The sequence below is a fragment of the Peromyscus californicus genome, unplaced genomic scaffold, assembly GCF_007827085.1.
Source record: "Peromyscus californicus insignis strain IS unplaced genomic scaffold, ASM782708v3 Scaffold_21__1_contigs__length_65335640, whole genome shotgun sequence".
Taxonomy (NCBI): domain Eukaryota; kingdom Metazoa; phylum Chordata; class Mammalia; order Rodentia; family Cricetidae; genus Peromyscus; species Peromyscus californicus.
In genome coordinates this window covers 18,182,785-18,209,416 of record NW_026294514.1, presented here as the reverse complement: position 1 = coordinate 18,209,416, position 26,632 = coordinate 18,182,785, and the positions used below count along the sequence as shown (strand labels likewise).

Genomic DNA, 26,632 nt, shown 5'->3' with positions numbered 1-26,632 from the left:
CCAATGAAAGCCAAACATATTTACAGCATACAGAAAGACATCCCACAGCACAAACCAGATATAGTTTAGTTACTCCCACAAGCTTTGTGCCACCATTGCCCTAGCATATCTTGCAGGCAGGACATCACTGTAGTTCAAAGGGTTTGTGGCTAGGTTGGTGTTTGCTTTTCTCTTTGGTAGCATGCAGAGTACCTTTCTGTACCAAAGATTCTAGAATATAGGTACAAAGGCTGTATATAGGCACCAGCTCAACTGTTATAGATGGTATAGATGTTGGTTTCAGCAATGGGTCCTTACTGCCAGTTTGTGGAGCAGCCTACAGTCTTGGGAACAGCTTGGACTGTTTGGAGGTTCCTATGGGACCACTTTGGCCAACAGCTCAATTAGATGTAACCAATTCCTGGTACCAGAAGCTTCATTTGCTAACAAGACATCCACTTGGGGCTCTGTCTTCCCCATTATTTGCAATTTTCATTTAGATCACCTTCATCTATGTATTTTAGGAAGTTTCTACTGTATTAGGTTTCCATACTACACCTCAAATGGCCCTTAATTTTGGCTATCTTTTCCTGTATTCCCTTCCTCATCATCCTATCCCCTCTCATCCCCCTCTCCTCTTGATTCTCCTGTTCCAGTCCCCCCCATCCACCCATAACTATTCTATTTTCCTTTCCTAGAGAGATCTATTTTCCCCCACCCCAGTCCCTTACTCTATTCCTAACCTCTGGTTCTACAGACTATAGCTTGGTTATCATTGGCTTATACCAAATATATACCATATTTGTCTTTCTGGATTAAAGGTTACCTCACTCAGGATGACTTTTTTCTAGTTCCATCTATTTAACCACAAATTTCATGTGTCATTTTTTAAACAACTGAGTAACATTCCATTGTGTAATTGTACCACATTTTCTTTATCTACTCTGCTGGGGACATCTAGGTTGTTTTCAATGTCTGGCTATTCTGAATAGAGCTGCAATGAACATGGTTGAGTAAGTGTCTCTGTGGTAGGATGAAGTGTCCTTTGGGTATATGCCTAGGAATGATAGAGCTGGATCTTGTGGTAGATCTATTCCCATCCTCCTGAGGAACCACCATGCAGCGTTCCATAGTGACTGTACAAGTTTGCACTCCCGCCAGCAATGGTTGAGTACTCACCTTACTCCACATCCTCACCAGCATGAGCTGTCATTTGTTTTGTTGATTTTAGCCATACTGACAGGTGTAAGATAAAATCTCAAAGTAGTTTTGATTTGCATTTCTCTGATGACTAAGGATGCTGAATGTCTCTATAAGTCTTTCTTAGCCATTTGAGTTTCCTCTTTTGAGAATTCTCTGTTTAAGTCTGTACCCCATTTTTTAATTGGGTTACTGGTTTTCTTGATATCTGGTTTTTTAGTTCTCTTACATATTTTGGATATTAGTCCTCTTTTGGTGTGTAGTTGGTAAAAATCTTTTCCCATTCCATAGGCTGCCATTTCGTCCGAATGATGGTGTCCTCTGCCATGCACAAGCTATTCTGTTTCATGAGGTCTCATTTATTAATTGTTGCTCTTAGTGCCTGTGCTAATGGTATTTTGTTCAGAAAAATCTTTTCCTAAGCCAATGGTTTCAAGGCTATTCCCCACTTTCTCTTCTATCAGGTTTGGTGTACCTGGCTTTAGGTTGAGGTCTTTGATCCATTTGAAGTTGAGTTTTGTGCAGTATAAGTATGGATCTATTTGGTTGTTTTGCATGCAGCCATCCAGTTTGACCAGCACCATTTGTTGAAGATGTTATCATTATTAGAGTGTGTATTTCTGGCTTCCTTATAAAAAAATCAGGTGTCTATAGATGTGTGGATTTATGTCTGGGTTTTTAATTAAATTTCATTCACCAGTGTCTGTTCTTGTACCACTACCATGCTGTTGTTATTACCATAGCTTTGTATACAAGTTGAGGCCAGGGACAGTGATACCGCCCACAGTTCTTTTATTATTCAGGATTGTTTTAGCTATCCTGTTTTGTTTGGGGTGTGTGTGTGTGTGTGTGTGTGTGTGTGTGTGTGTGTGTGTTTCTGTATGAAGCTGAGAATTGTCCTGTCAAGATCTGTGTAGAATTGTGTTGGAATTTTGATGGAGATTGCAGTGAATCTGTAGATTGCTTTTGGTAGGATGGTCATTTTTACTACGTTCATCCTACTGACCCATGAGCGTGGGAGATCTTCCCATCTTCTGATACCTTCTTCAATTTCTTTCTTCAATGTCTTAAAGTTTTTATTACACAAGTCTTTCACTTGCTTGGGTAGTTACCCAAGATACTTTATATTATTTGAGGCTGTTATGAAAGGTGGTGTTTCCCTGATTTCTTTCTCAGTCCATTTGTCATTTGTATAGGAGGGACACTGATGTTTATGAGTTAATTTTATATCCAACAACTTTGCTGAAAGTGTTTCTTGGCTGTAGGAGTTTCCTGTGGATCTGTTTGAGTCATTTATGTATACTATCATATCATCTGTGAGTAAAGATACTTTGACTTTTTCCTTTTCTATTTGTATGCCCTTGATCTTCAGTTGTCTTATTGCTCTAGCTAAGACTTCAGGTACTATATTGAATAGATGTGGAAAGAGTGGACAACCTTGTCTTGTTCCTGATTTTAATGGAATTGCTTTGAATTTCTCTTCATTTAAATTGATTTTGGCCATGGGCTTGCTATAAACTGCCTTTATTATATAGAAGTATGTCCCTTGTATCCCTAATATCCGCAGGACTTTTATCATGAAGGGTCATTGGATTTTGCCAAATGTCTTTTCTGCATCTAATGAGATGACCATGTGGCTTTTGTCATTCAGTTTGTTTATATGATGGATTACATTTATTGGTTTACATATGTTGAACCATCCCTCCATCAGTGGGATGAAGCCTACTTGATCATTGTTGATAATCTCTGATGTGTTCTTGGATTCAGTTTGTAAGTATTTTATTGAGAATTTTTGCATCTATGTTTATAATGGGAAATTGGTCTGCAGTTCTCTTTGTTGTATCTTTATGTTGTTTAGGTATCAGGGTGATTGTGGCCTTGTAAAACAAATTTGGCAATGTTCCTTCTGTTTCTCTTTTTAGAATAATTTGAGGAGTATTGGCATTAACTCTTTGAAAGTCTGGTAAAATTCTGTGCTAAAACCAGCTGGCCCTTGACTTTTTTTTTAAGATTTATTTATGATGGGCAGTTAGCACACCTGCCCAATGTAGACATGTGCTTGTTAATGCTGTGTGTGTGTGTGTGTGTGTGTGTGTGTGTGTGTGTGTGTAGGCATGTGACTCTGCACCTGTGCACATGCATGTGGTGGCCAGAGCTGGACATCTGTGTGTGTGTGTGTGTGTGTGTGTGTGTGTGTGTGTGTGTGTGTAGGCGTGTGACTCTGCACCTGTGCACATGCATGTGGTGGCCAGAGCTGGACATCTGTTTTCTTCTCTGTTGCTTCCCACCTTATTGCCTTGAAGCATTTTTCTCACAGGACCAGAAGTTTGCCAACTAAGCATCAAGTAGCGTGGATTACAGTTTGGAAACACCAGCAACTCAAAGATGTCTCCTCACTTTTCTGTGTGTTGGAGATTCATAGCCTAACCAACTTACCTGGGCTTGCACTAATGAAATTTTACCACAGACTAAATTTTCTGGTAACAAAACTAATTTTTGACTGTATACTCTGTAAACAGTTTTTAAACTTTGAATGAATGTATATTTTGCTACCCTCAATATGATAAGCTTAGGGGTTAGGGGATGGAGATAGCTTGGTTAGTAAAGCACTAATTTGGGGGTTAGGAGATGGAGATAGCTTGGTTAAAAAAGCACTAACTTGCCTTACAAGTGTGGGGACCTAAGTTTGATCCCAAGCATCCATGTGAAAACCATAGAAAGCAAGGCATGGTAGTGTACACATGAAATCCCAGTGATGGTGGGTTGGAGGCTGAGAGTGTGATCCCTGGAACTCCATGTCTGGTTGGCCTTGCCTATGAGGAGAAGTTCCAGGCTACTGAGAGACTCTGTCTCAAACAAAAGGTAGAAAGTGCCTGAGGACTGACACCCAATCTCCACATGCACACACGTGGATCTGTGCACACACACGAGCATACACACAGACATACAGACACACATTGGTTTAAGTAAAAAAATTTTTCTTATAGCCCACTACAAAAACTTATCACAGCAATATGATATTTATAATCATGTGACCTTAACATAGAAAGTAAGCTATGGGCTACGGATGCAAAGGATACAGTTTACAAAATGACAGCTAAGATTTGCCCAAGTACACCACAGTGCTTGACTCAGGGTTTGATAACAAGGGATTTATTTAAAGTATTCTAAAGTATTTTTAAAGTTCTTAGTCTAGAAGACTAAAAACAAAACAAAGCAGTAAGTCAGCATTACCCACTACTGCTGTGAGATAATAACAGCCGAGTCCAGTGGAGTAAGGAATTGCTGTGAGTAGGTGCTGCGTGGCAACTGACATGTTTTATCTGGTTTGCCCTTACTTTCCAATTCTCCAATGATGGAGATGTTACTGTCATGTTTTACAAATGTGAAGAAGTTGATCTTGAAGATTTAAACCCAGGCACTGGCCCACGCCTGTTTATAGTATAAAATTGCAGAGTTCAAACAAATGCATATTTTGTGAATATTTTCATCAAATTGTTGTCCTTATTCGTCTGTCTTTGCAGCTTGGGTTACTGGCTATTTTGTCTCCTTGCCTCATGGAGAAGAGTTGAAGCCCTAAGCACCTTGTATCAGTTACTTTTTCTGTTGCTGTGACAGAGCATCATGACCAAAAGCATCTTACGGGAGAAAGAGATTATTTGGCTTATGGTTCCAGAGGAAGAGTCCACGGTGGTGGTGGTGGGGAGATGGGACAGCATAGCTGCAGGCAGCCAGAGGAGGAAGCTGACAGAGAACATCTCAGTCACAGACAGGAAGCAGAGAAACCAGACGGGAAGCAGGGCAGGGCTGTAAGCTCACAAAGCCAGCCTCCAGCGGCACAGGTGGCATATTTCCTCCAGCAGGGCTGGGCCTCCTGAAGGTTTCAGAAGCTCCCCACACAGCACCGAGTGGAGACCAAGTGTCTCAACACCTGAGCCTACTGGGAGCGTTCCTCATTCAAGCCACCACACACCCTGACCTGGGAATGTGGCAGTGTCTGCAAATACAGATGTTCCTTAACGTATGGGATTGGCTCCCTATAAATCAATCATAAGTTGAAAATGTTTTAAGTCAAGCATGCATTGAAGAGATGACATGGTGTTACAGGCCTAGAATTCTAGCTATGTGAGAGGCTGGGGCAGGAGGGCAGCCTGGACTTACAGAATCAGTCTAAGGCTAACTCTAGGCAACTTAGTGAAGCCATGTTTCCAAGTCTCCGAAAAGTAAAAAGAGGGCTGGGATATTGCTCAGCGGAGTGCTTGCCTTGCATGCTTGAAGCCGCAGGGTTAATCCCTAGGACCAGGAAACAGGGAGGCACTGAATAGTACTCAGCCTACGGAACATCGCAGCTGAGCAGTATGGTACACGGTGGTGTGTGTACTGCTTCTCCCTAAGATCAAGAGGTTGACTGTGAGACGCTGGCCAGCATCTCGAGTTACTTACCCAACACTGCTAGCTGGGAAAAGGGGGCAAACAAACTTGGAAGTGCAGTTTCTACTGAACACACACACTGCTTTTCCTACTGCTGCACTGAACCACTGTAAGTCAGGGACCATCTAGACTTACTTGCAGACATAATAAAATAAAGATGAGGTAGTATGGGGTTAGGGTGGGTCCAAAACCCAGGAACTGATGTCCTATGAAAAGAGGGAGCTCACACACAGGGAGAAGATGCCATGTGAAGGTGGCAATAGCCTGGCCTTGTCCTATAGCCAAGGAACATATCCACGGCCACCAGAGGCAAAGGAGGATCCTTTCCTGGCACCTATGGAGGGAACATGGCCCTGTTGATTTGTGACTTCCAAAATTCTTTGTATGTACATGGGCATATTTTAAGCTAACTAGCTTGTTGTCATGGCAGCCCTGGGAATTAATATAGTGGCTTGCTGGCCTGGAGCCAGTTGAACGTAAAATCTGGAGAATGGGGTCATGACCCTGTCCTGCTGTGGCAGGCGCAAGTGGATTCTTCTGGAGAGATGGTCATGGAAAGAGCAGTAGCTAGAATGAACTGAATTCATAATGTGACGCTGTATGACTTTTCTGGGGGAGATGTAAACACTCAGGATAGTATACTGGCAACAGACTCAAGCCTGACTGCACCCCTCTAGTGTAGTGAAACGGTGAGTTATTGGGGTCACTTACAGGAGCATGGATGACTCAGAGGCAGCTGCAGCCCTCAAAAGCCCACCCCAGCCTGAGTGGTGAGTCATGAAGGCCACATTCTCAGAGCCTGCTGCCCAGCTTAAAGGCAGCTCTGTGATGTGAGGGGAGAGACTCCTCTCCTGAGAAATTCTTACCGCCTTTGTAACCTTGAGAAGGGGCTGTTATGAACACTGATTTGTTTACTTTTTGAGTCTTTCCCAGTCCCAAGAGGGAATGTTCTAATTTGGAGGAAATAGCTGCTCAGCCTCCGGTCCTGACACTGAGCAGATTTTAATGGTCTAGTTATGGGGTGAGGTCATTGAGAATGGAGCAATGAGGTACTGCCTCAGGTATTTGCTGGTGTAAGGTAAGGAGTGGTATATTAAATTCGACACAATAAACTTCAAGGCAATGAGGAGCGCTTGAAAACACAGCGGTAGGGGTGATGCCCAGGCAACAGGGTGGGGTAGGGTTGGGGATGTGGCGGGGCAGTGGTTGTTCCAAGGAGAGGACCACAGAGGAGGTGACCTGGAGGGAAGACCTAGAGAGGTGGAGCACTGACCAACGGCTGCGACTCCCTGTGATGCCCCACGAGCTGAGGATTTGCCCCCTCAGGTCACGACAGGATAGTGCTAGCCTGGCCAGCCCGGCTGCTGCTGCTGCTGCTGGCACACAGACGGGAAGGAGGCCGGTCTAGAAATAACAGTGTTTGCCTCACAGGGGGAAGAAGACTTCAGGGAGGAGCAAGGAGACTTCTGCCACACACGAAGGACCAAGTTCAGACGAAGAAGCCCAAAGTTGGCAAGTGACTTAAGCCCTTCACAGGACTTTGAGGACGCCATAGCCAGGGCTGCAGGAGGCGCCAAGGTAAAGGGAGATGGAAGAAGCATGGGCTTCTTTCCCGGGGGCGGCTCTGGCGAGAGTCCCATTGAGGACGGAGGCCACCTGGGATTACAGAAGCTCTCACTAAGCAGATGTAAAATGTTGACACTGAGAGGCAAGAATGGGTGAAGTGTGACTCTCTCAGGTTACAAATCCTGTTTTCTGGGGGAAAGCTGGCCCGGCAGCCAAGGGTGGGGACAGAAGGAACATGGATGCTTACTACATGCTGGGCACTTTCCCAGTCTCCGAGCATGTGCGGATCACCTTCCTCCTTATGTGCCATCAGAACTTGTCCCCACTCTGCAGATGAGGAAAATGACATACAGAAATGCTAAGTCCCCAAAGGTGCACAAAGAGAAAGACAGCCAGTTGTTTAACCGTGGTGCCTTAATTCTTGTTGCTGGTTTGAATTAGGATTAGTGCATGCCGTACTGCCCAGTGGGCTTTTTCATACAGTACAGGATGGACCTCATCACTAGCCCCCCCATACAGTACAGGATGGACCTCATCACTAACCCCATACAGTACAGGACGGACCTCATCACTAACCCCCATACAGTACAGGATGGACCTCATCACTTACCCCATACAGTGCAGGATGGACCTCATCACTTACCCCATACAGTACAGGATGGACCTCATCACTAGCCCCCATACAGTACAGGACGGACCTCATCACTAGCCCCCATATAGTACAGGATGGACCTCATCACTAACCCCCATACAGTACAGGACGGACCTCATCACTAACCCCCATATAGTACAGGATGGACCTCATCACTAGCCCCCATACAGTGCAGGACGGACCTCATCACTAACCCCATACAGTACAGGATGGACCTCATCACTAACCCCATACAGTACAGGATGGACCTCATCACTTACCCCATACAGTGCAGGATGGACCTCATCACTTACCCCATACAGTACAGGATGGACCTCATCACTAACCCCATACAGTACAGGATGGACCTCATCACTAACCCCCATACAGTGCAGGATAGACCTCATCACTAGCCCCCATACAGTACAGGACGGACCTCATCACTAGCCCCCCATATAGTACAGGATGGACCTCATCACTAACCCCCATACAGTACAGGACGGACCTCATCACTAACCCCCATATAGTACAGGATGGACCTCATCACTAGCCCCCATACAGTACAGGATGGAACTCATCACTAACCCCCATACAGTACAGGATGGACCTCATCACTTACCCCATACAGTACAGGATGGACCTCATCACTAGCCCCCATACAGTACAGGATGGACCTCATCACTAACCCCCATACAGTACAGGATGGACCTCATCACTAGCCCCATACAGTACAGGATGGACGTCATCACTAACCCCCATACAGTACAGGATGGACGTCATCACTAACCCCCATACAGTACAGGATGGACCTCATCACTTACCCCATACAGTACAGGATGGACCTTATCACTAGCCCCCATACAGTACAGGATGGACCTCATCACTAACCCCCATACAGTACAGGATGGACCTCATCACTAGCCCCATACAGTACAGGATGGACGTCATCACTAACCCCCATACAGTACAGGATGGACGTCATCACTAACCTCCAAATAGTACAGGATGGACCTCATCACTAACCCCCATACAGTACAGGATGGACCTCATCACTAACCCCATACAGTACAGGACGGACGTCATCACTAACCCCTATACAGTACAGGATGGACCTCATCACTAACCCCATACAGTACAGGATGGACTTCATCACTAGCCCCCATACAGTGCAGGATGGACCTCATCACTAACCCCATACAGTACAGGATGGACCTCATCACTAGCCCCCCATACAGTGCAGGATGGACCTCATCACTAGCCCCCCTCTACAGAACAGGAAACACTGAGTTTTAGTGAACTCCACCAAGGTTATACTGTTAAAGAACAGCACACGTTCAAGCCCTATCATAGCAAATTCTCTGTTCTTTCCATGGCATCACTCTGATTGCTGCAGAGGACTTGGATTGTTTTAAGAGGTACCTTTGAACAAATTAGACTTGAATAAAGTGGCCAAGTCCGCAGGGTTGTAGGAAAAAAATGAAAAGCGAGCTTCCTCGGAAGCAGCAGCCTAGGGAAAGCCTAGAGGCAGTATTGAGGAAGTAGGACAAAGGCAAGACCAGAGATAGTTGCTCCAAATGTCCCACAAGAAAGCTGTGAGGCCAGAAGGGCCCCTTTAAGTGTTGTAGAAAAGTCTGAGGGTGACAGAGGATGAGGCAGGGCCAGGATCTGGGGGATGGCTGGGTTTGGTCCAGTGGCTCAAGGAAAATATCTTTGAAGTGTTCAGAGAGCAGAGGTAGGGGATCAGGCCACAAGAACTCTGAGGCAAGTCGGGGCCACTTACAATCCTGACCATGTTGGAAAGGAAAAGAGAAGAGCAGAGAGAAGGTTGAGCCTTAAGAGCCTTAAGGGAACAGGAGACAGTTGGTGTGTGCTTCCTTGGGACCAGGGAGGAGACCAGGCTGGACCAGTCTCTAGGGCATTTGTGCTAGTGTACTATTTTGTCCTAGAATGGATGTGCTTCATGGCACAGTTTTGTTTTTTTGTTTTTGTTTTGTTTTTGAGACACTGTCTCACTGTATATGTGAGAACTGACAGGTCTGAACTTACTATGTAGACAGAGATCCGCCTCTCTGAGTTCTGGGGTTAAAGGTGTGAACCATCACGCCTGGCCTGCCATGCCATAAATATTTATGGAGCCTATTCTAACCTGAGCCATTTGCTGACTGTGTGGTAGGAACCGGATGTCTGTTAACACACAGTTCAGACTAACCTTCATCTATTAGGACAAGGTTGCTTTGGCAAATGTGATGACCAGTTAGCATCACTAAGTCATGTATGAGGAACTTGCAGAATGTTTGTGTTCTGTCTACATGACTTACTAAAGCACAAGAACGAAAACCAAACTACAATTCACCTATTCATTAGGATCCTGGGCTGTATGTATCAGATACTCAAGCAATATTAAGCATAAAGGACACTTTATCCCATTACTCTGGTACCCATGGGGTCCCAGGAGTCCACATGTATCCAGGAAGGGCTTAGTACTAGAAATACTTGGCAGCCTAGCAGCTCTGCCCCTGGGTTTCTGCAGGCATCTGCTTCTCCATTTCCACAGCACTCTGACAATCATGAGCTTGATTTTTTTTAGCATGATTTTTTTATCTTCTTTGTTCAAGGGATCAGCCAGATTGAATATATTACGATAGTTTTCCTTCTACAGAAAAACAACACCAAAAAAACATCTCAAAGGGTGTAATCTAATTAAAGAATTTAATGGCTCACATAATGGAAAATTCTAGGCTGACTGGATCCAGGTGGTCAGAGGGCAGTAACAGAAACCACCTCTCCCTTTATCAGGACCATTCCCTACTGGTTCAGTTCTCTTGGGAGCAGAGACTGGACCACTTCAAGCTTCCCTCCTTCACCTGATTATCTGAGTGTGCCAACAAGTCTTAGGATGGGTTCTGCTCAAGCCTCGCTTTATCCACATGTTCACTTCTAATGCATGTGTGTTTCAGATGGAAGGAATGTGCCCAACGGCCAGGCCTGGGACCTGTGCCTAGTCATAGAATTGGGTCCCAGGATAGTACACCCCAAATATAGAGCAGGAACAGCAACTACTATATGTGGTGTCCTGTTTAGGGGAACAGTTCTCAGTAGGAACTCAGTACCTTCCTCATTTTTTAATTCAGTTATCTCATTATTCTTATTTTATATATGGAAAACTGAGACATAAGCCCTCACAGCTAATACAATTCTCAACTTGTAATAATTTGACCTTACATCGCTGTAAAAATGATGTGCATTTAATAGAAACCATACTTTGAGCTTGGCTCTTTTCCCAGGCTGGTGATATATGCAGCAGGAACCTCCCTGGGGATGCTGAACAGGGCAGCAAGCTGCAGCTTCCAGTCAGCCCCATGGTCATGAGGAGAAAAACGGACTGGCTGCAGCATTCTGTGTTCCTAAGCCGTATGATGTTGGGTTCAGGGTAGTCTGTGCATTTTCAATGCCCGGTATTTTTGATTGACAATGGGCTTATCTGAGTGGAACCACTTGGTAAGTAGAGGGGCATCCGTAAGGTGTAGACTGGGGGCTGACGCAGAACTTGGATCCCAGAAGCGGGGGTTCTGACCATCAGCAGGAGAACTGCTCCAGGAAAACAGGAAATAGACGCTGAGCAGGCAACAACAGCAGATGCCCACAGCAATTCTGAAGTCTACATAAAGGCTCGGGTTAGGCTCCCACTTGGTGGGAGGTGAGAGGAGTAAGTAACCAAGTTGTAGCAAGGTGACTGCTGCTCCTGTGATCTCAAACACGGAAGAACTCCAGAAAACAAGAAGGACAAAAGAAGCGTCCTCCTCCATTCTTCTTGGAGATGCTGCATGATGGGGAGTAGTCAGTTTTTGTTCGGCTGATAAAAATAAAACAAGTATTGCAGAGCTAGGGGGATGGTTCCGTGGGTAGGGCTTGAATTTAGATCCCCAGGACCACTAAGGCCACGTGTCTGTAATCCCAGTGTTCCTACAGTGACACAGAGAAGCCAGGAGGGCTCCCAGAAGCTTGCAGGCCAGCTAACATGGCACCTGCTGCTGCAGACAGTGCCATCCTGTCCCAGACGAGGAAAGTGAAGACTATACACACAAAGTTGCTTTCCTTCCACAAAGGTGCCGTGGCACACATGCCATGTGTACACACACACACACACACACACACACACACACACACACACACACAGAGCTACTGCAGCATGGAGGTATCTTTCCACTTACCTATCTCTGAAGGTTTAATAATCGTGTCTTTGAGTGCACTGACTGCAGACATACTGAGAAGAAAAGGCAATTCTATTATATGCAGGGTGAACCAGAGGAAAGGAAAGTAAATACCTTTAAACCTCTGAGATCTGGAAACTTAGAGGACCCTGGACTACAGAAAGCAACAGGAGAAGAAGGAAACTCCAGAGAAAGCTCCTAGTAACCTCAGTAGAAAATAGCATCCCCAGCCTTTCCACTTCAGGGTGGCATTCCCTGAACTCCTTCACTCTCAACTAATGGCCTCTGCCCTATTTGAATGCTAGCCTACCCTCAGTGTGCAGGAAGGTGGCCACCCATCATCCTGTGCAGGTGCACAGGGAGGCTGCCCATCTGGAGGAGGCACCAAGCAAGTTCCCTGTCTGGTTCTAATGTCCCACGGAGACCACGGACATGAGCCCAAGCCATCTTTCTAGAAGGAAAAAAAGCACAATTCTGTGGATCATTATATTTATTTATTTATTTATTTATTTGTTTGTTTTTTTGGTTTTTCGAGACAGGGTTTCTCTGTGTAGCTTTGCGCCTTTCCTGGAACTCACTTGGTAGTCCAGGCTGGCCTCGAACTCACAGAGATCCGCCTGGCTCTGCCTCCCGAGTGCTGGGATTAAAGGCGTGCGCCACCACCGCCCGGCGGATCATTATATTTAAATGCACTTTAGGATCATCCCCAGACAACACAAAGAGTAGACCCTTTTGCATATCCCCAACAAGACTGAAAGTAAGGCCCCCAGTATGGTGGCTCACACATATGATACCAGCATTCAGCAAGCTGAGGCAGGAGGGTTGTCATGAGTTCCAGAAAAGGCCAGGCTATAGAGGGAGAGCCTGCCTGAAACAAAACTAAACAATCATGTATTTGGCATTTTCTTTGGGCTGACAACCAAAGACAACCAGTAAAGACATGGGGACTTATTGTGAATGCTGGGCCTTGGCATAAGCTTATACCACTGGCTCTTTCAACTTAATTTAACCTGTTTCTATGTATTCATCTACATTTTGCCTCCGGGCTGTTTACCTTCCTTTTTCATTCGTATATCCTACTTTCTTGTTTCCCCTGTGTCTGTCTGGCTGCCCCCTGGTGTCTCCCTGGCCTCTCTTTTTCTCCCCGCCCCCAGCTTAAGTTCCTCCTCCTCCTTACTCTCCCTATCTATACTTCCTCCCTCACTATTGGCCGGTCAGCTCTATATTAGACCAATCAGGTGCCTTAGGCAGGCAAGGTAAAACAGCAACACATCTTTACATAGTTACACAAATAATGCGCAACACAACCCAAACCCAATCAAACGAGGCTGTCAGTGAAGTGTCTTCTCGGTTCTTAGAACTGCAGTTTAATTAATGAGTCCTTCTCTGATGCTGACATTGAGAGTCAAGTGGACAACCAGGAAGTTCTTATATGCCTGGAGAGTCTCTAAAAGAATGCCTACCTTGCCAAACAGCTCAACACCCACACTCAAACATTTACCTCATTTAAACTTCTTTACTACGCCATTTTTTATTGTGTATGACTTTTTTGACTGTACATATATATGTGCACCATATGCGTGCTTGGTGCCTGCAGGGGTCAGAAGAGGGTACTGGGCCCCTGGGTGTTTGTGAGCCATTATGTGGGTGCTGAGTACTGAATCTGTGTCCTCTGCAAGAGCAACAGGTGCTCTCAAAGCTCTAAGTCGTCACTCCAGGCCCCTGTACCTCACTTTTGAAGTCTTCTAGCTTGCTCACACCCCTGTTCTGCTGCCCCTAAGTCATGCCGCAACATCCCCAGATGGCCATAATTCCAGCAAAGGTTTCTATCACTTCTGCTTCAGTTCTGCTCCAACTGGGGACTTTGTGCTAAAGAGCTCCTGAGTGTAAGACCCAAGTCCTTTAAGTATTCACTGAATAAATCGGAGTGATTAACATTTCTCCTAGCGGAAAAACAGTGAGATTTTAAAAATAAGGAAAGGAAAAGGGGAAGCTGAGAGGCTGAGACAACACAGACCCATGGAGCAAGTAAGGAGAAGACGTATTAGGAGAAAAATGGAGAGGAAAAAAATGACCCAGACAGAAAACTCAGCAACTTGAGGAAAGGGATCTTACTGGCTTACTGGTTTCCACAGTTTGCTCCAAGTCACCTGAGGTCTGGCACGCCGCCTGCCGGCTGGGCGAGGCTAGGCACCCGGAGACCCTCGGGTGGCGGGGTCGGGGACCGGGGTTTGCAGCGGAAGCTGTAGGGCAGAACCTAGAAAGGTGGCCGCGTCGGCCGGCTGGGTGTCGGCGGAGCGAGGCGAGCGCCCGAGCCGGCTGCACGAGGTCCGGCTCCAAACCCGGCCGGGGCGCCGCACGGCCACCCCACCCCACCCCACCCGCGCCCTAGTGAAGGGATGCCCGGCGTGACTTTCCCACTTCACGGCCACAAAACCGACAGTGACTTCGCTTCGTACCCTACTTGGCCACGCGTCCCCGGGAACCAACTTCACCACGACCTGTCCACTTTGAAAAACAAGACCCGCCCAAGAGCGCAGCCGGTGCAGAGCACCCCACGCCCCTGCGCACTCGCCCTCCCTCCCTGGCGCCCCCAAAACCGTGGGGCCCTACGAAAAGAGGAACGAAAGAACCGGGGTCAACCCAGTGCAGCGCCATTAAAGTGACGGACCGGAAGCCCGAGCCTACCTTCCCGGAAGCCGCTCCCGCCCGCCTCCTGTCCATCGGCCCTTTTAAGGCGGAGCTTTGCACGCGAGGGAAGGCTAGTGCGCTTGCGCGGCTCGGGGAAACCTCCGGGACGAGTATCAGCCTTGAGTCGCCGCAGGGTGGCTTGCGAGCTCCGTCTCCTGCCTCCCGCCAAGGTCCCGAAGGTCCCAGAGGGCGGGGTGGATCGCCCTGCCGAGTCCTCTTTCCACCCGCGGCGGGTTCTCGGGACCCTGTCGTGGGCGTGAGGACGGCGCATCCGTGGTCCAGAGGTGGCGGGCGGGGCCGGGGTGGGGGATCCTGCAGATGTGCATCTTTGCTCAGCGCGGATTTCCGCCAGTGTGGTCGACTCCAGCCTTCAGAGTGACTGTCCACCGCCATAGCGAGCCAGCGAGGATCAAAAGTCAGGGCGGACCCTTAAGATTCAGCCTAAATATCCATTCGGCTCCATTGTCCCAGCTAGACGTGGGGATGTAGGCGGGAAGACCAAGAAAACAGCAAAAATATGGAAGTCGGGAAGTGTTGTTCTGTCGTGTCGGGACAGTTCAGATGCCCAGGCCTGTCACTGGCACTTCTTGCACCTTTATGGAGCTCCAAACCCATGCAGAGTAGCAGGAGCCTGTAGGGCGTCCCTCACGGAGTTGGCGTTGGCGAGGTCTGGGTGTTTTCCCCCAGAGGTATCAGTTGACAGGAACTCAAAGCCAAATTTCATTCCCCCGTAAGACTCAGGAAAAGTTGTCGAAGAAATTGGATGTACTTCAACCTGTTTCTTACTTTGAATTTGTAGAATAGCTTCAATAGCTTTTTTTTTTTTTTTTTTTTTTGGTTTTTCGAGACAGGGTTTCTCTGTGTAGCTTTGCGCCTTTCCTGAATCTCGCTCTGTAGAGCAGGCTGGCCTCGAACTCACAGAGATCCGCCTGCCTCTGCCTCCCGAGTGCTGGGATTAAAGGCGTGCGCCACCACCGCCCGGCTTCAATAGCTTTTTAAAGTCACTTAAGATACAACGTCACTCAGGATTCTTTTTGCATGACAGGTCTCAGCAAGTTGCGGAGTTAGACTCAGGAGAAATGGCCCTGGTGCCCTATGAGGAGAGCGCGGCCATAGGACTCCAGAAATTCCACAAGCCTCTTGCCACTTTCTCTTTTGCAAACCACACCATCCAGATCCGTCAGGACTGGAGGCAACTGGGAGTCGCAGCAGTGGTTTGGGATGCGGTAAGTCAGCTCTGGAGGGCCTCTGGAAATGTCCACCATCATAAGACTAGACTATATTTTAAAAAGAAAATTGATTGCTTTATTGAGATTGAATTCATATATGCTCTCTGCCAATGTAAAGTATGCAAAAATCACTGGGTTGTTCAGTATATTCATGGCAGTGCACCCATTACTACCCCAGTTTACAAGCTTTTCATCATCCCTGTGTCCTCTTACACACATCGAATTTTGAAAGCTGAGGGAAGTGAAATGACAGACCAGTGATTGCCCAGTGAATATCAGAAAACTGACAGGAAAGCAGGAGCCTCTTTGCCCTGGTCACTCATTAAGTTAGTTTCTGAAATACCACACAAAGAATGTGTGGAGACAGAGCCCAACAACATCATGCTTTAAGTTTTCCATAGTTCAAAGAGATTCTTGCTTTTCTGCTTCTGATAGTTCTGTCTTTGGCTGCTAAATAAATGATCGGCATGAAGACACTTCCATTATACGCCTAGTATATAGTTGTGAGGGGAAAAAGAGTAAAAAGTATGGGATTGTAAGCAAATGCTCACTGAACATGTGGAATTCTAAAACTTTTGGTGGAAACCTGCCTTCTGATGCCCAGAACGTGACCAGGGTCTCTGTTGGGCAGTGACCCAGCAGCAGGGCCCAGAGAGCCGTGGGTGTTGTAATGCTTCTTTTAGTTTGGCTCAGAAACCCGATATTGCCTTGAAGAAAAGCAAAGATCATTCAAGTCATTTCTTCCAGAATGGTTTTTTAACCTCACGAAATGTGCTGTGACACATAAAGCATTAAGCTTTTTAGATGTAGAGCTGTTCACTGGTTAGCATGTACTCTACATAAGGAGTGCTGGGCACACTGTGCCTGTGTCTGCTCTAATAGGTTACCTTATAGCAGCAGGTAAGGTCCTGTTCTTGAGGAATTATACTTTGCAGGCAGGGAGGGAAAGGAGAGAGAAGAGAGGAGGGGAGGGGAGAGAGAGGGAGGGAGAGAGAGAGAATGAATATGAATATGGATATGTTTGGTCATTGTTCTTCCTCACAGCATTTGGCATCTTGAAGCCATAACAGCTCTTTGTGACTGGCTGACCTTGATCGTAATCACATTGTGTTTTTGACTCAGGCCATTGTTCTTTCCACGTATCTGGAGATGGGTGCCGTGGAGCTCAGAGGCTGCTCTGCTGTGGAGCTGGGTGCTGGCACAGGGCTGGTGGGCATCGTGGCCGCCCTGCTGGGTGAGTGCAATGGGCTAGCTCACAGCAATTTCTTCTCCTTCTGTCATCCTCTTATTCATCCTTCTCCTGAGAGGCCACCGGGTTCTCTGATTGTATGCTGCAAACAGTAGAACTGGACAACAACCCTGTGCACAGTTTCTTTGGCTTAAAGTGCTAAGTCCATGGACTGCTAGACCCAATCCTGTGAGGTAAGGGAACAATCGTTGTCCTTCATTGTTGAGAAAGTAGCTGGTTTTTCCCTCCTAGGGAGGATGGGCCCCTCAAGTGTACACTGACATCTCTTTTTAAGAAATTATATTCATGGTCTGTAATTCTTAGTTGATACCAACCTATCTATCACTCTTCATCTGATACGGGACCGCTGGCCAGGCTGGCCTTGAATTTGTAAGCCTCCAAAGTAGCTGGGTTTACAGGCATGTTGCGCCACTGTGCTTGGCTGCTTAGAACATTATTTATTTATTTATTTTTTGGCTAGAACATTTTAAAGTTTCATTTTTTTTAAACTCGCTGTTGACTTCTTTCTACAACTTCTGACTCATTGTTCAAGTTAACCAGTGATAAAGACACACTAACTTCTAGGGTTTCATCTGTCGTATCAGCCACCTAAGTATTATCACCTGGGGCTCTTCTTACAGGGTGGTTTGTGGTTCATGGCTTGGGAGGGGGATTCAAGAGTTTGCATTTGTAAAAAGCTCCCAGGCTAATAATCCCAACGCTACTGGTTCTTGGGGGAAACTGACCTGGGGGAGGGGGGGGGGTCATCTGGAGTTGCAGAACATTGAATTATTTGTACTCTACGGATATTTTAGGCCTAAGCTAAGCCCCTCTTGTCCCAGCCTTTTCTCTGATGACTTATTATTTTTCAGTATTCTCTTTTCTGTTTCCGGTCTACAAGTCTGTATTGTTTTCTTCAGTCTTGATTGGAGAGCAGTGGCGGGGCTAGTGGGTAAAAGTACCCATAGAGGCTAGGAACGGCTCAGAAGTTAAGAACACTGGCTGCTCTTCCAGAGGACCTGGGTTGGATTCCAAGTGCCCCCGTGGCTGTCCACAGAAGCCTATGACCTCAGTGCCAGGGGGTCCAGCACCCTCTTCTGGTTCTGTAGAAACTGTGCACGTGGTACACAGACATCCATGCAGGCAGAACTCCCATACACATAACATAAAAACCAAGGTTAAAAAAATTTTAAGGTACACATTAATTGATTGTTCTGTCTGTCTAGAAGCAAAACCATAATGATGTTTTTATTTTGGCTTAGTGGCTGCACATGAATCTATTGATGTTTTAATTGTTGTCTGTGGCCCCACAGCCCAGGGCTTCCCACCCACAACACCATTAAGTCATTGATGAGACTCTTGTTGGCCCCATGTCTTTTATTGTCCTTAGATGATCCTTATGACATTGCCATGTATGTTATACATTACTTTTAATTTTTATTTTCAACTGAAACTGGTATTTTGAGACATTCAGCCACATATTTTGAGACATTCAGCCACGTTCAGTGTCCTTATCAGCAGAGATCTGAGACTCAAAAGCAATCTTGTCAGGCACAGGAGCTCACATTAAGGTTCTTTGTCTGTTACCCCGAGCCCCACCCCACCCTCCTTTTTCTACTGTAAACACAGGCAAAATTTTGTTGGCTGGTGAAGAGACGTGTTAGCGCATACATATATGGTTGTAGTTGGAATTAATTTTGATTCCTTGATTGTTCCAGCTGTTTGGTCTTGGGCACGATGCTTAACCTCTATCAGTGACTTCTCTGTCTGTAAAATGGGGATAGTGACAGTACTGGTTCCACAGTGAGGCTCAGGATGGGCTAGTCACCATCCATCCATATTAGCTAGAGTAGCTCATTAGCCGACAGAGGGTGTACTGTGGGGTGTGCACGTGCGCGTGCTGCTATTCTTGGGGCTTCTTTTTCTAATGAGAAATCTAGATGGAGGGGGGTGAAGAAGTGAGGATAAAGTTCTTCAAACACTATTTCGGAATGAAGTGAAACCATCACTCATTCTGTGTCCTTGACCCTTGAACAGTACCAGCCACTCAGATACTGGGATGCTTGTATAGTTTGGGAATAAGTCATGAAGGAACTGGGGGCTAGAGAGGTGGCTAGGCAGAGAAGAGCATGTTGTGATGACCTGCCTCTTGCACGGGACCTGAGTTTGGTTCCCAACACCCACTTCAGGTTCACAACTTGCCGGGAGCCATTCCCCAGCGGTGGATGGGTCCTACAGAGGGTGTAAGGGTGTAAGGAGTCGTTGGGAGAAGGAAGTGAGCCAGGCCATGGTGGTCGGGAGAATCTTGCAGCCTGACTAGCAGCCAGAGTGTTTATTTATACAGAATTTAGTTAGCAGGGATACATTCATGATGTTCCAAAACATAGATCATATCATTTTTGTTTTTGGACATGTGTTTCACTTCCTTTTGTTCATCTTTTAGTCATCATTAATAAACTATGACAGAACAGAGTTATCATTTCCAATCATTTTCCCTCAAGTTTTGACATCATTAATAAACAGCGTTATCATTCTTACTCTTTAACCCCATAACCCAATTTTTGAGAATCTAGAGGCATATGACAGCCTGTGCTCAGGCTGGTTGTTTTGGTTGCTTCAAGGACATTAGACCAAAACAAAATCTTCAACCACCCTGGGCATTTTGCCATGTCCCAAGCAGGGTATTATTAACTCTTAGTGGTCAGAGTGCCCAGGAAAAACCCTCAGGCTAAAGCTGATGCAGTTATTATTCAAATTCTGGCATAATACAATCAATGTTCACATTTATATCTTTATAGAATTGGTCTATATGTCTAATCCTGGCATTCTGTTGTTCCTTGATCATATGACATTATAGTGGCTCTACATGAGCTAACTTCTGAGAGAGGGAGGTCCTAACATCTCATACTTTTATCATCTTTCCACTCCATACTTTACTTATCAATATGTCTCTATGTAGGGCAGAGTTGTATGCCATGTAATTGTCTGAGTGTACAGTGGGAAGAGGCTTGTAATATGAACTGTGGACAATTCCTCTAGCCCACTGAATCTTGTTGACCTTTTTGAATTTACTTTGTTTTGAATATGTTGTTCCAGTGTAAGTACAGGGACAGATGTTCCAAGAATGTCTCATAGCCTCATAAAGAGACCTCTGGCTTCTTTATGTGTCACAACCTCCAAGGCATAAGAAAGACCTTTAAGTAAATAAGGATATCTCCCTCAAAGTGGGGGCAGGGGGGATAGTATGTTCAGGACTTTCCTGGGTAAGCTTAGAAGCAGCATTTCTGGGAGAAGGCATAAATGATTCATAAGGAATTTTCCATCAATCCAACATCCTCAAATTGTACAAATATTAAGAGTGCCCCAAGTATGTAACAGGTGGAGATGAAAACCAAAGGTGACATGGCAGCCATCATATGGCTCAGCTCTGCTGGATCTTTGTCAAGCAGCTGTGCTGGCTTTATGACTTCTGCCATTCCATTCAGATATGGCTGTGCCAACAACTGACTGTAACTCCAGCTCCAAGGGATCCAGCCTGCTCTTCTGGACTCTGTGGGCACTTGTACTCACACATGCATACACATACATACATACACATAGCTTAAAACTTAAAAAACAAGCTTGGTGGTGGTGACGCATGCCTTTAATCCCAGCACTTGAGAGGCAGAGACAGGAGGATCTTAGGGAATTCGAGGCCAGCTACAAAATGAGTTCCAGGGCAGCTAGGACTATTACACAGAGAAACTCTGCCTCTAAAAACCAAAACCAAACAAATAAACAAACTTACATGAACCAACTAGATTGATGACTTTTTGGAAATCATGAAAAATAGTAAGACTGATGCAACTCTATTGTAAAAATAATTATCCTTGCAGCAGAATTCCTGTTTGCATTTTGATGTATTTCCTTTCGTTTTCTTTTCTCCATCTGTATTTTCATAATCACAGTGTGTGTGTGTGTGTTTCTTCATATGCCTGTCATAAGCATTTGTGTGGCTGCATGATTTTCATACTCACTATAAAGTATTAGATTGGAGAAATTTTGATATTAAAAACAGAAAAAAAAATTAAAAAACAGTAACAGAAGTAAAATGTGATTTTGAAACATTTTGGAAAGGGATTGGTTATTCTCTCTTTAAAGGGATTGGTTATTCTCTCATGGTTTGGTACCCAGTCATTTATCCCTGAATCCAGGAATTACCTACCAGTGCCTCCCAGGACAGTGTGGGGAGCATAGGGTGACCAGGCAGGTAGATGGGCATCTTAGGAAGCAACTTACATTCTAAGTCCCGAGGGAAGGACTAGGTAAAGACAGATTGCATAAAAAGTAGATGATGCTTTGCAGGATGTTAGTATTGGGCGTGAGGCTTCCTCAGAAAGAGGAGCATTCTTGTGTGCGGTTGGGCTGTATCTTCCCAGTATCAGTCTCAGAGTGGACTTGCTCATGGCTTTTCCTCAAGTGTTGACAAAGAGTTAATAGAGAGTAAATAACTTGCCCAAGGTTGCAAAGCTATGGATTATGGCAAGACTTTGAATCTAGTTCTGACTTTCAAACTAGGGTTTTAGTTTGAAAATCTCCTGAATCTTTATGCTACTTGGGAACTATTTGTAGATGGGGGTAAAAATCCCATTTTGAAGCTAGGATTCTGTTAGTTGGGTTGCATTAAAAAAAATCTCCCATGTACTTTGATGCCCAGTTAGGCCTGGAGACGCCTGTCCTGAAATACGTGCTCAGGAAGATGTCTGATGGCTTGCTGTCATTCCATACAACTGCTGAGCCGTGGACCCGGAAAACTAGCACCGCTCCCTGGCTATTTCCTAGTACCTCAGGCAGCACGAGATAAACCCAGCGTTTCCTCCCTTGTTCTGAGTTAGTATCCTTGTCCAGGTAGTCACCAGAGTTGAGGGATAGGTGTATAGTCAGTCTCATCCTGCAGGACACGTAGAGCCAATCTGTTCTCTTCATGTGCTATAATGAATGGACCACAGAGTTAATGGGTTGCGGTTCCGAATTCAACAGCCCTGAACTCTGTGGAGTCTGTCTTAACTATTTCTCTAATGCTGACTCCAGCCTTCACCATCTGTCCCCTGCGTAACTGTAGCCTCCTCCCACCTGGTCTCTCTGCTTTCTCACTTCCTGGAGTAGCTGCCAGATACTTATCTAAAAGGTGCAATTAATTGATGGTGTGGTCTGTGTTTAAACATCCGTGCCTTTTTGTTGCTGCAGACCACATCCCCGGCTTGTTGGTAAGGCTTTGTCATCTCCTCCTGCACAGCTCCTCAGCTCCTTTCCTGCTTTGAGAAGTTCCCAGGACCCGCACTGCTCATGCCTGCTGCCTTTTGCCTTGAAGGACTTTTCTCCTTCCCCAGCTCATGGCCTTATCTTAGTGTGAGTTCAGGTTTCTCTTCCTTTGGCCTCTTCCTCTCTTGAGGAATTTCCGACTGTGTGATTCCCTGTGCACAGCACATTCCTGCTGCTCTGCCTCCCACTGCATCATGGTTCTTAGCTTTCTCTCACTCATGAGATTTTGCTCCAGGTGAGGATCTTCTTGCTCAGCTTTGTGTTTGTAGCACATGGCTATGTTTGAATGTTTAATCAAAAGTAAAGCAGTGCTTATAAAACAAAAACTATGCTAGGCAGTGGTGGTGCACACCTTTGATCCCAGGCCTCGGGGAGGAAGAGGCAAGCAGATCTCTGAATTCAAGGCCAGCTTGGTCTACAGGGTGAGTTCCAGGGCAGTCAGGGCTACACGGAGAAACCCTGCCTCAAAAAACCAAAAACCAACCAACCAAACAAACGAAAGAACAAAACAAAAACTGAAAGTCACGACAGAGGTTTACAAATTGTTTTTCCATTCCTGAGTGACAGCCCACTGGATTTTCACTAGGTCCCTTTCCATTTCCGTTGTCACTTATGAACAATAGTAGCTTGCTTTTCTGCTTGTAGTATATCTCTTACAGGAAACCATTTTATATCTTCTTGTTTGGTCCAACATCATGCCCTTCCTTACCACATCTTATTGACCAGGCTGTAACCAACCTGGGTCAAATGCAGGTTTTCCTACCAGGCCTGTGCTGGCTCACTGGCTGGGGTGAGCACTGTGCTGGGGCTCCCTGGCTGGTAGTAGTCACTTAGATATTTGTAGACCTGGTAGATGTTCAGGGTAATGTTCGGTTGGCATTAAGATCTTATGCCAGCTCTGGAATACCTAGTAAGTTAGTAGTACCTAGCAGGTAGAGATCCCCAGGATAGGCATTAGGTTTCTCAGAGAAAGTCCTGAGCTGAAGCTTAGCTGATTAGATCACTCTGGTATTGCCAGGAGAGTGCTCTGTATCCTGCCAAGAAATACACATTAAAAGTACTAATTCAAACCAGGAAGGCTGCGTGCAGTTTCCCCTCTCAGGGAACAGTCACTGAATTCTGCTTTTTGGGCAACACAGTCTGTCAGCGAATCATAGAGTGGTAGGTCCAGGCTTGAGGACTCAGCTTGAGCATTTTTATCGGTGTCTCCATCTAGCCCTGTAACCTCAGATTTAATTCCACACTGCCTTAGTGTTTCATCAAGATAAGAAACACCTGGTGCAAGCTGCCACAGGGAAGGTGCTGGGGTCCTTTGGGAGATTAGAAAACATATACAAAGGAAAGATGCTATTATGAAGGAATAAAACACTTAAATTTCAAACTTTCTGATGCCAAAGCTAGACATGATTACACTTTATAGATGAGCTATAATAAGACTAACCTAATATGGTTGGCTGTGGTTCAGTTTTCTCTTTTCCCACATTGGTTAAAAGCAAATAGATCTTACAGTTCACTCAGTAACCCATAAAGACAGATGAATAAATACTGTGCCAGTAACCTCCTCATTTGCATGTGGAGCAGCACGTGGAGAACATGAACTAGCCTTTTAACATGATACCCAGTACATACCAAGTCTGTCCGATAATTCGGAGGACAGTTTTTCGGTAGATATGCCTGGATCACACAAGCAGCTTAGCTGCTTCAGAGAAGCATGACGGTCCCCTGCAGGTTCTCAGCAGCTGAGCTGTCTCTTGGGAAGTCATGGTTTGTATCTTCTCATCTCGATAGTCATGTTCTGGTTCTCCATTTTCCATTCTTGGATTTTATTTTACCCTGAGCCCTACTGATTTGAAGGTTATAACCCACTGATCGAGTTGAATGGTGAATGCTCCCAAAGGTTGGGTCAGCTCCACTTGGAGAATTCAGGAGCATCAACTTGTGTCACTCTGTGACGCTACAGTTTACTAGAACCACTTTGGCAAACAGTAGGTGTGCCACAGAAGCAAGCTGAAGGTTTACTTTTATTTACACAGTGTAAAAGGAGTTTGTTCTGGACTGCTGACCTGCCTGTGGAAGGTCGTGGTACTCTGCATACCATCTGGGATGTTTAGATAACGCCTGTTTTAACCGGAGCAAACCCTCTCTGTCCACTATGGTCGTATGATGGTCACCTTACTTTCTGTTTGTCCCACGTTGTAGGTGCTCATGTGACTATCACGGATCGACAAGTAGCATTAGAATTTCTTAAGTCAAATGTTGAAGCCAACTTACCTCCCCATATCCAACCCAAAGTTGTTGTTAAGGAGTTGACTTGGGGACAAAATTTGGAAAGTTTTTCGCCTGGAGAATTTGATCTCATACTTGGAGCTGATGTCATATACTTAGAAGATACCTTCACAGATCTTCTTCAAACACTGGAACATCTCTGTAGCAGCCGCTCTGTGATTCTTTTAGCTTGCCGAATTCGCTATGAACGGGACAATAACTTCTTAACAATGCTGGGGAGGCGATTTACTGTGAGTAAGGTTCACTACGATCCTGAGAAGGATGTACATATTTACAAAGCACAAAAGAGAAACCAGCAGAAGGACTTGTAGTGGCATTATTTTCTAAGAATTGAATGTGTCAGTTAAGGTTTTACAACTAGAACTCCCATGCTAATGTGATGGAAGACTGCAAGTCTGTCCAACCAGAGCTGCTCAAGGAACAGAGAACATGTGTTCTGTGCAGACAAATTCATACCTTGTCCCATTGCCGTAACTGTCTGTTATGATTGGCTCACTGCTGAGCAGTAAATGTGCACGTGAGGTTTGCCTGATGTTTTTTTCCGTACCCAGTGTGCCCTCTTAGGAAGCAGTTTCCACTGACGATCTGAAAAGAACGGTGTAAAGGTGTCTTTAAACTGGTGAGATTCAGTCCTACACGGGCTGTATAATGTTTCTCGTCTGCTGAGTGTAAACAGGTTTCCTGCACATACTCCTGAAAGGGTTGTGCTGCTGAAGTCTCTTACTTTTTTGTGAGATAAGGCCTTACTCTGTAGTGCTGGCTGGGTCTGAAACTGTGTAGACCAGGCCGACCTCAAACTTGGAGTGATTCTCTTGCCACTCCCACTGAGTGCTGGGATTACTTACAGGTTTGTGCCATGACACCTCACTTACCATATAGTTTTCAGGCACCATGAGATGAGGACAAATTTTCTGTTTCTCCTATCATACCTTTTTGCCAGATTTCAGGGCTAAGTATGTAAGCAAAGGAATAAATAAAAATAAATTTTTACATTTCCAATTACATAAAACTGTGGGCTGAAAGTTTCTTCCACAGGGATGCTGTTTCAGCTTTGCTGTCTCTCAATGTTGTATCTAGTTCTAGGTGGTTTTTTTTTTTCCTTTTAGTATGTCAGTTTGTAAAAGTTAACTCTCATTTCTCACAAAAGTTAGCTCCCAAGGTACAAACCCTGTATTATAACCTATAATCGCTCCTCGGATAGCAGGCTCCCTGGTGGGTTGCAAGCTGCTGGAGGCCTCTTTCCTTTTCCTTTCCTAGTATCAGTAAAAAGCATATAACCATGTGAGCAGAGTAAATTCTATTTAGAGGCCACTGATGTTTTGTGTCGCTAGGGACCAAATCCAAGGTTGTGCGCATACTAGGCAAACACTAACCCCGAGTTATGACATCCCTAGCCAGAGGTTACTGGGTTTTCTCTGAGTAGACTTTATGAATAAAGTTATCAGTACAAGCTTTTCTTCTACATTAAAGTCTAACTAAAAACTTAAGCACTTTAGACCATAGCACATTATGATCTCACAATGGCATTTGGTAATAGAAATTTGTTGAATTTGTTGTATAGACTATTGAAGGCCTCATTTTCTTTTAATAAATATTTTGGATATCAGAATACCTGACATTGTTGTCTTCTACATCTATTTAAAATTGTAGTTGTATTAGTCAGGGTCCCCTCTAGAGGAACAGAATGGGGGGGGCGGGAGAAGAAGGGAGAGAGGGGAGGAGGGGGGATTATTAGAGTGGCTTACGGGCTGTGTGGTCCACCTAGTCCAACAATGGCTGTCTACTAATGGAAGGTCCAGGAATCCACTAGTTGTTCAGTCCACAAGGCTGGCTGGCTCAACTGGTCTGCAGTAGATGCCAGAATCCCAGAGGAGGCGGC

The 26,632-nt window shown here is 45.5% G+C and overlaps 1 protein-coding gene and 1 long non-coding RNA gene across 8 annotated transcripts in view; one reads left to right on the top strand and one right to left on the bottom strand.

Moving 5' to 3' along the window:
- Positions 1-14,609, bottom strand: part of LOC128117609 (uncharacterized) — a 39,804-nt gene extending 25,195 nt beyond the window's left edge. The window contains exon 1 of the long non-coding RNA XR_008220849.1: positions 14,134-14,609. This is a non-coding gene — a long non-coding RNA (uncharacterized LOC128117609). The remainder of the gene's footprint in view (positions 1-14,133) is intronic.
- Mettl21a (methyltransferase 21A, HSPA lysine) overlaps positions 1-26,369 on the top strand; it is an 83,415-nt gene extending 57,046 nt beyond the window's left edge. Inside the window, exons 2-5 of one of the 7 annotated variants that reach the window (XM_052749679.1) lie at positions 7,042-7,188; positions 15,755-15,935; positions 17,061-17,172; positions 24,667-26,369. In XM_052749679.1, the coding sequence (XP_052605639.1) occupies positions 15,789-15,935; positions 17,061-17,172; positions 24,667-25,064 (657 nt within the window). In that variant the 5' untranslated portion in view covers positions 7,042-7,188; positions 15,755-15,788 and the 3' untranslated portion in view covers positions 25,065-26,369. Of the gene's footprint in view, positions 1-7,041; positions 7,189-14,772; positions 14,889-15,017; positions 15,936-17,060; positions 17,173-22,392; positions 22,555-24,666 lie in introns of those variants that run through there. The other 6 variants (XM_052749677.1, XM_052749678.1, XR_008220848.1 and 3 more) reach the window with 6 other exon arrangements.
- The last annotated feature ends 263 nt before the right edge of the window (positions 26,370-26,632 follow it).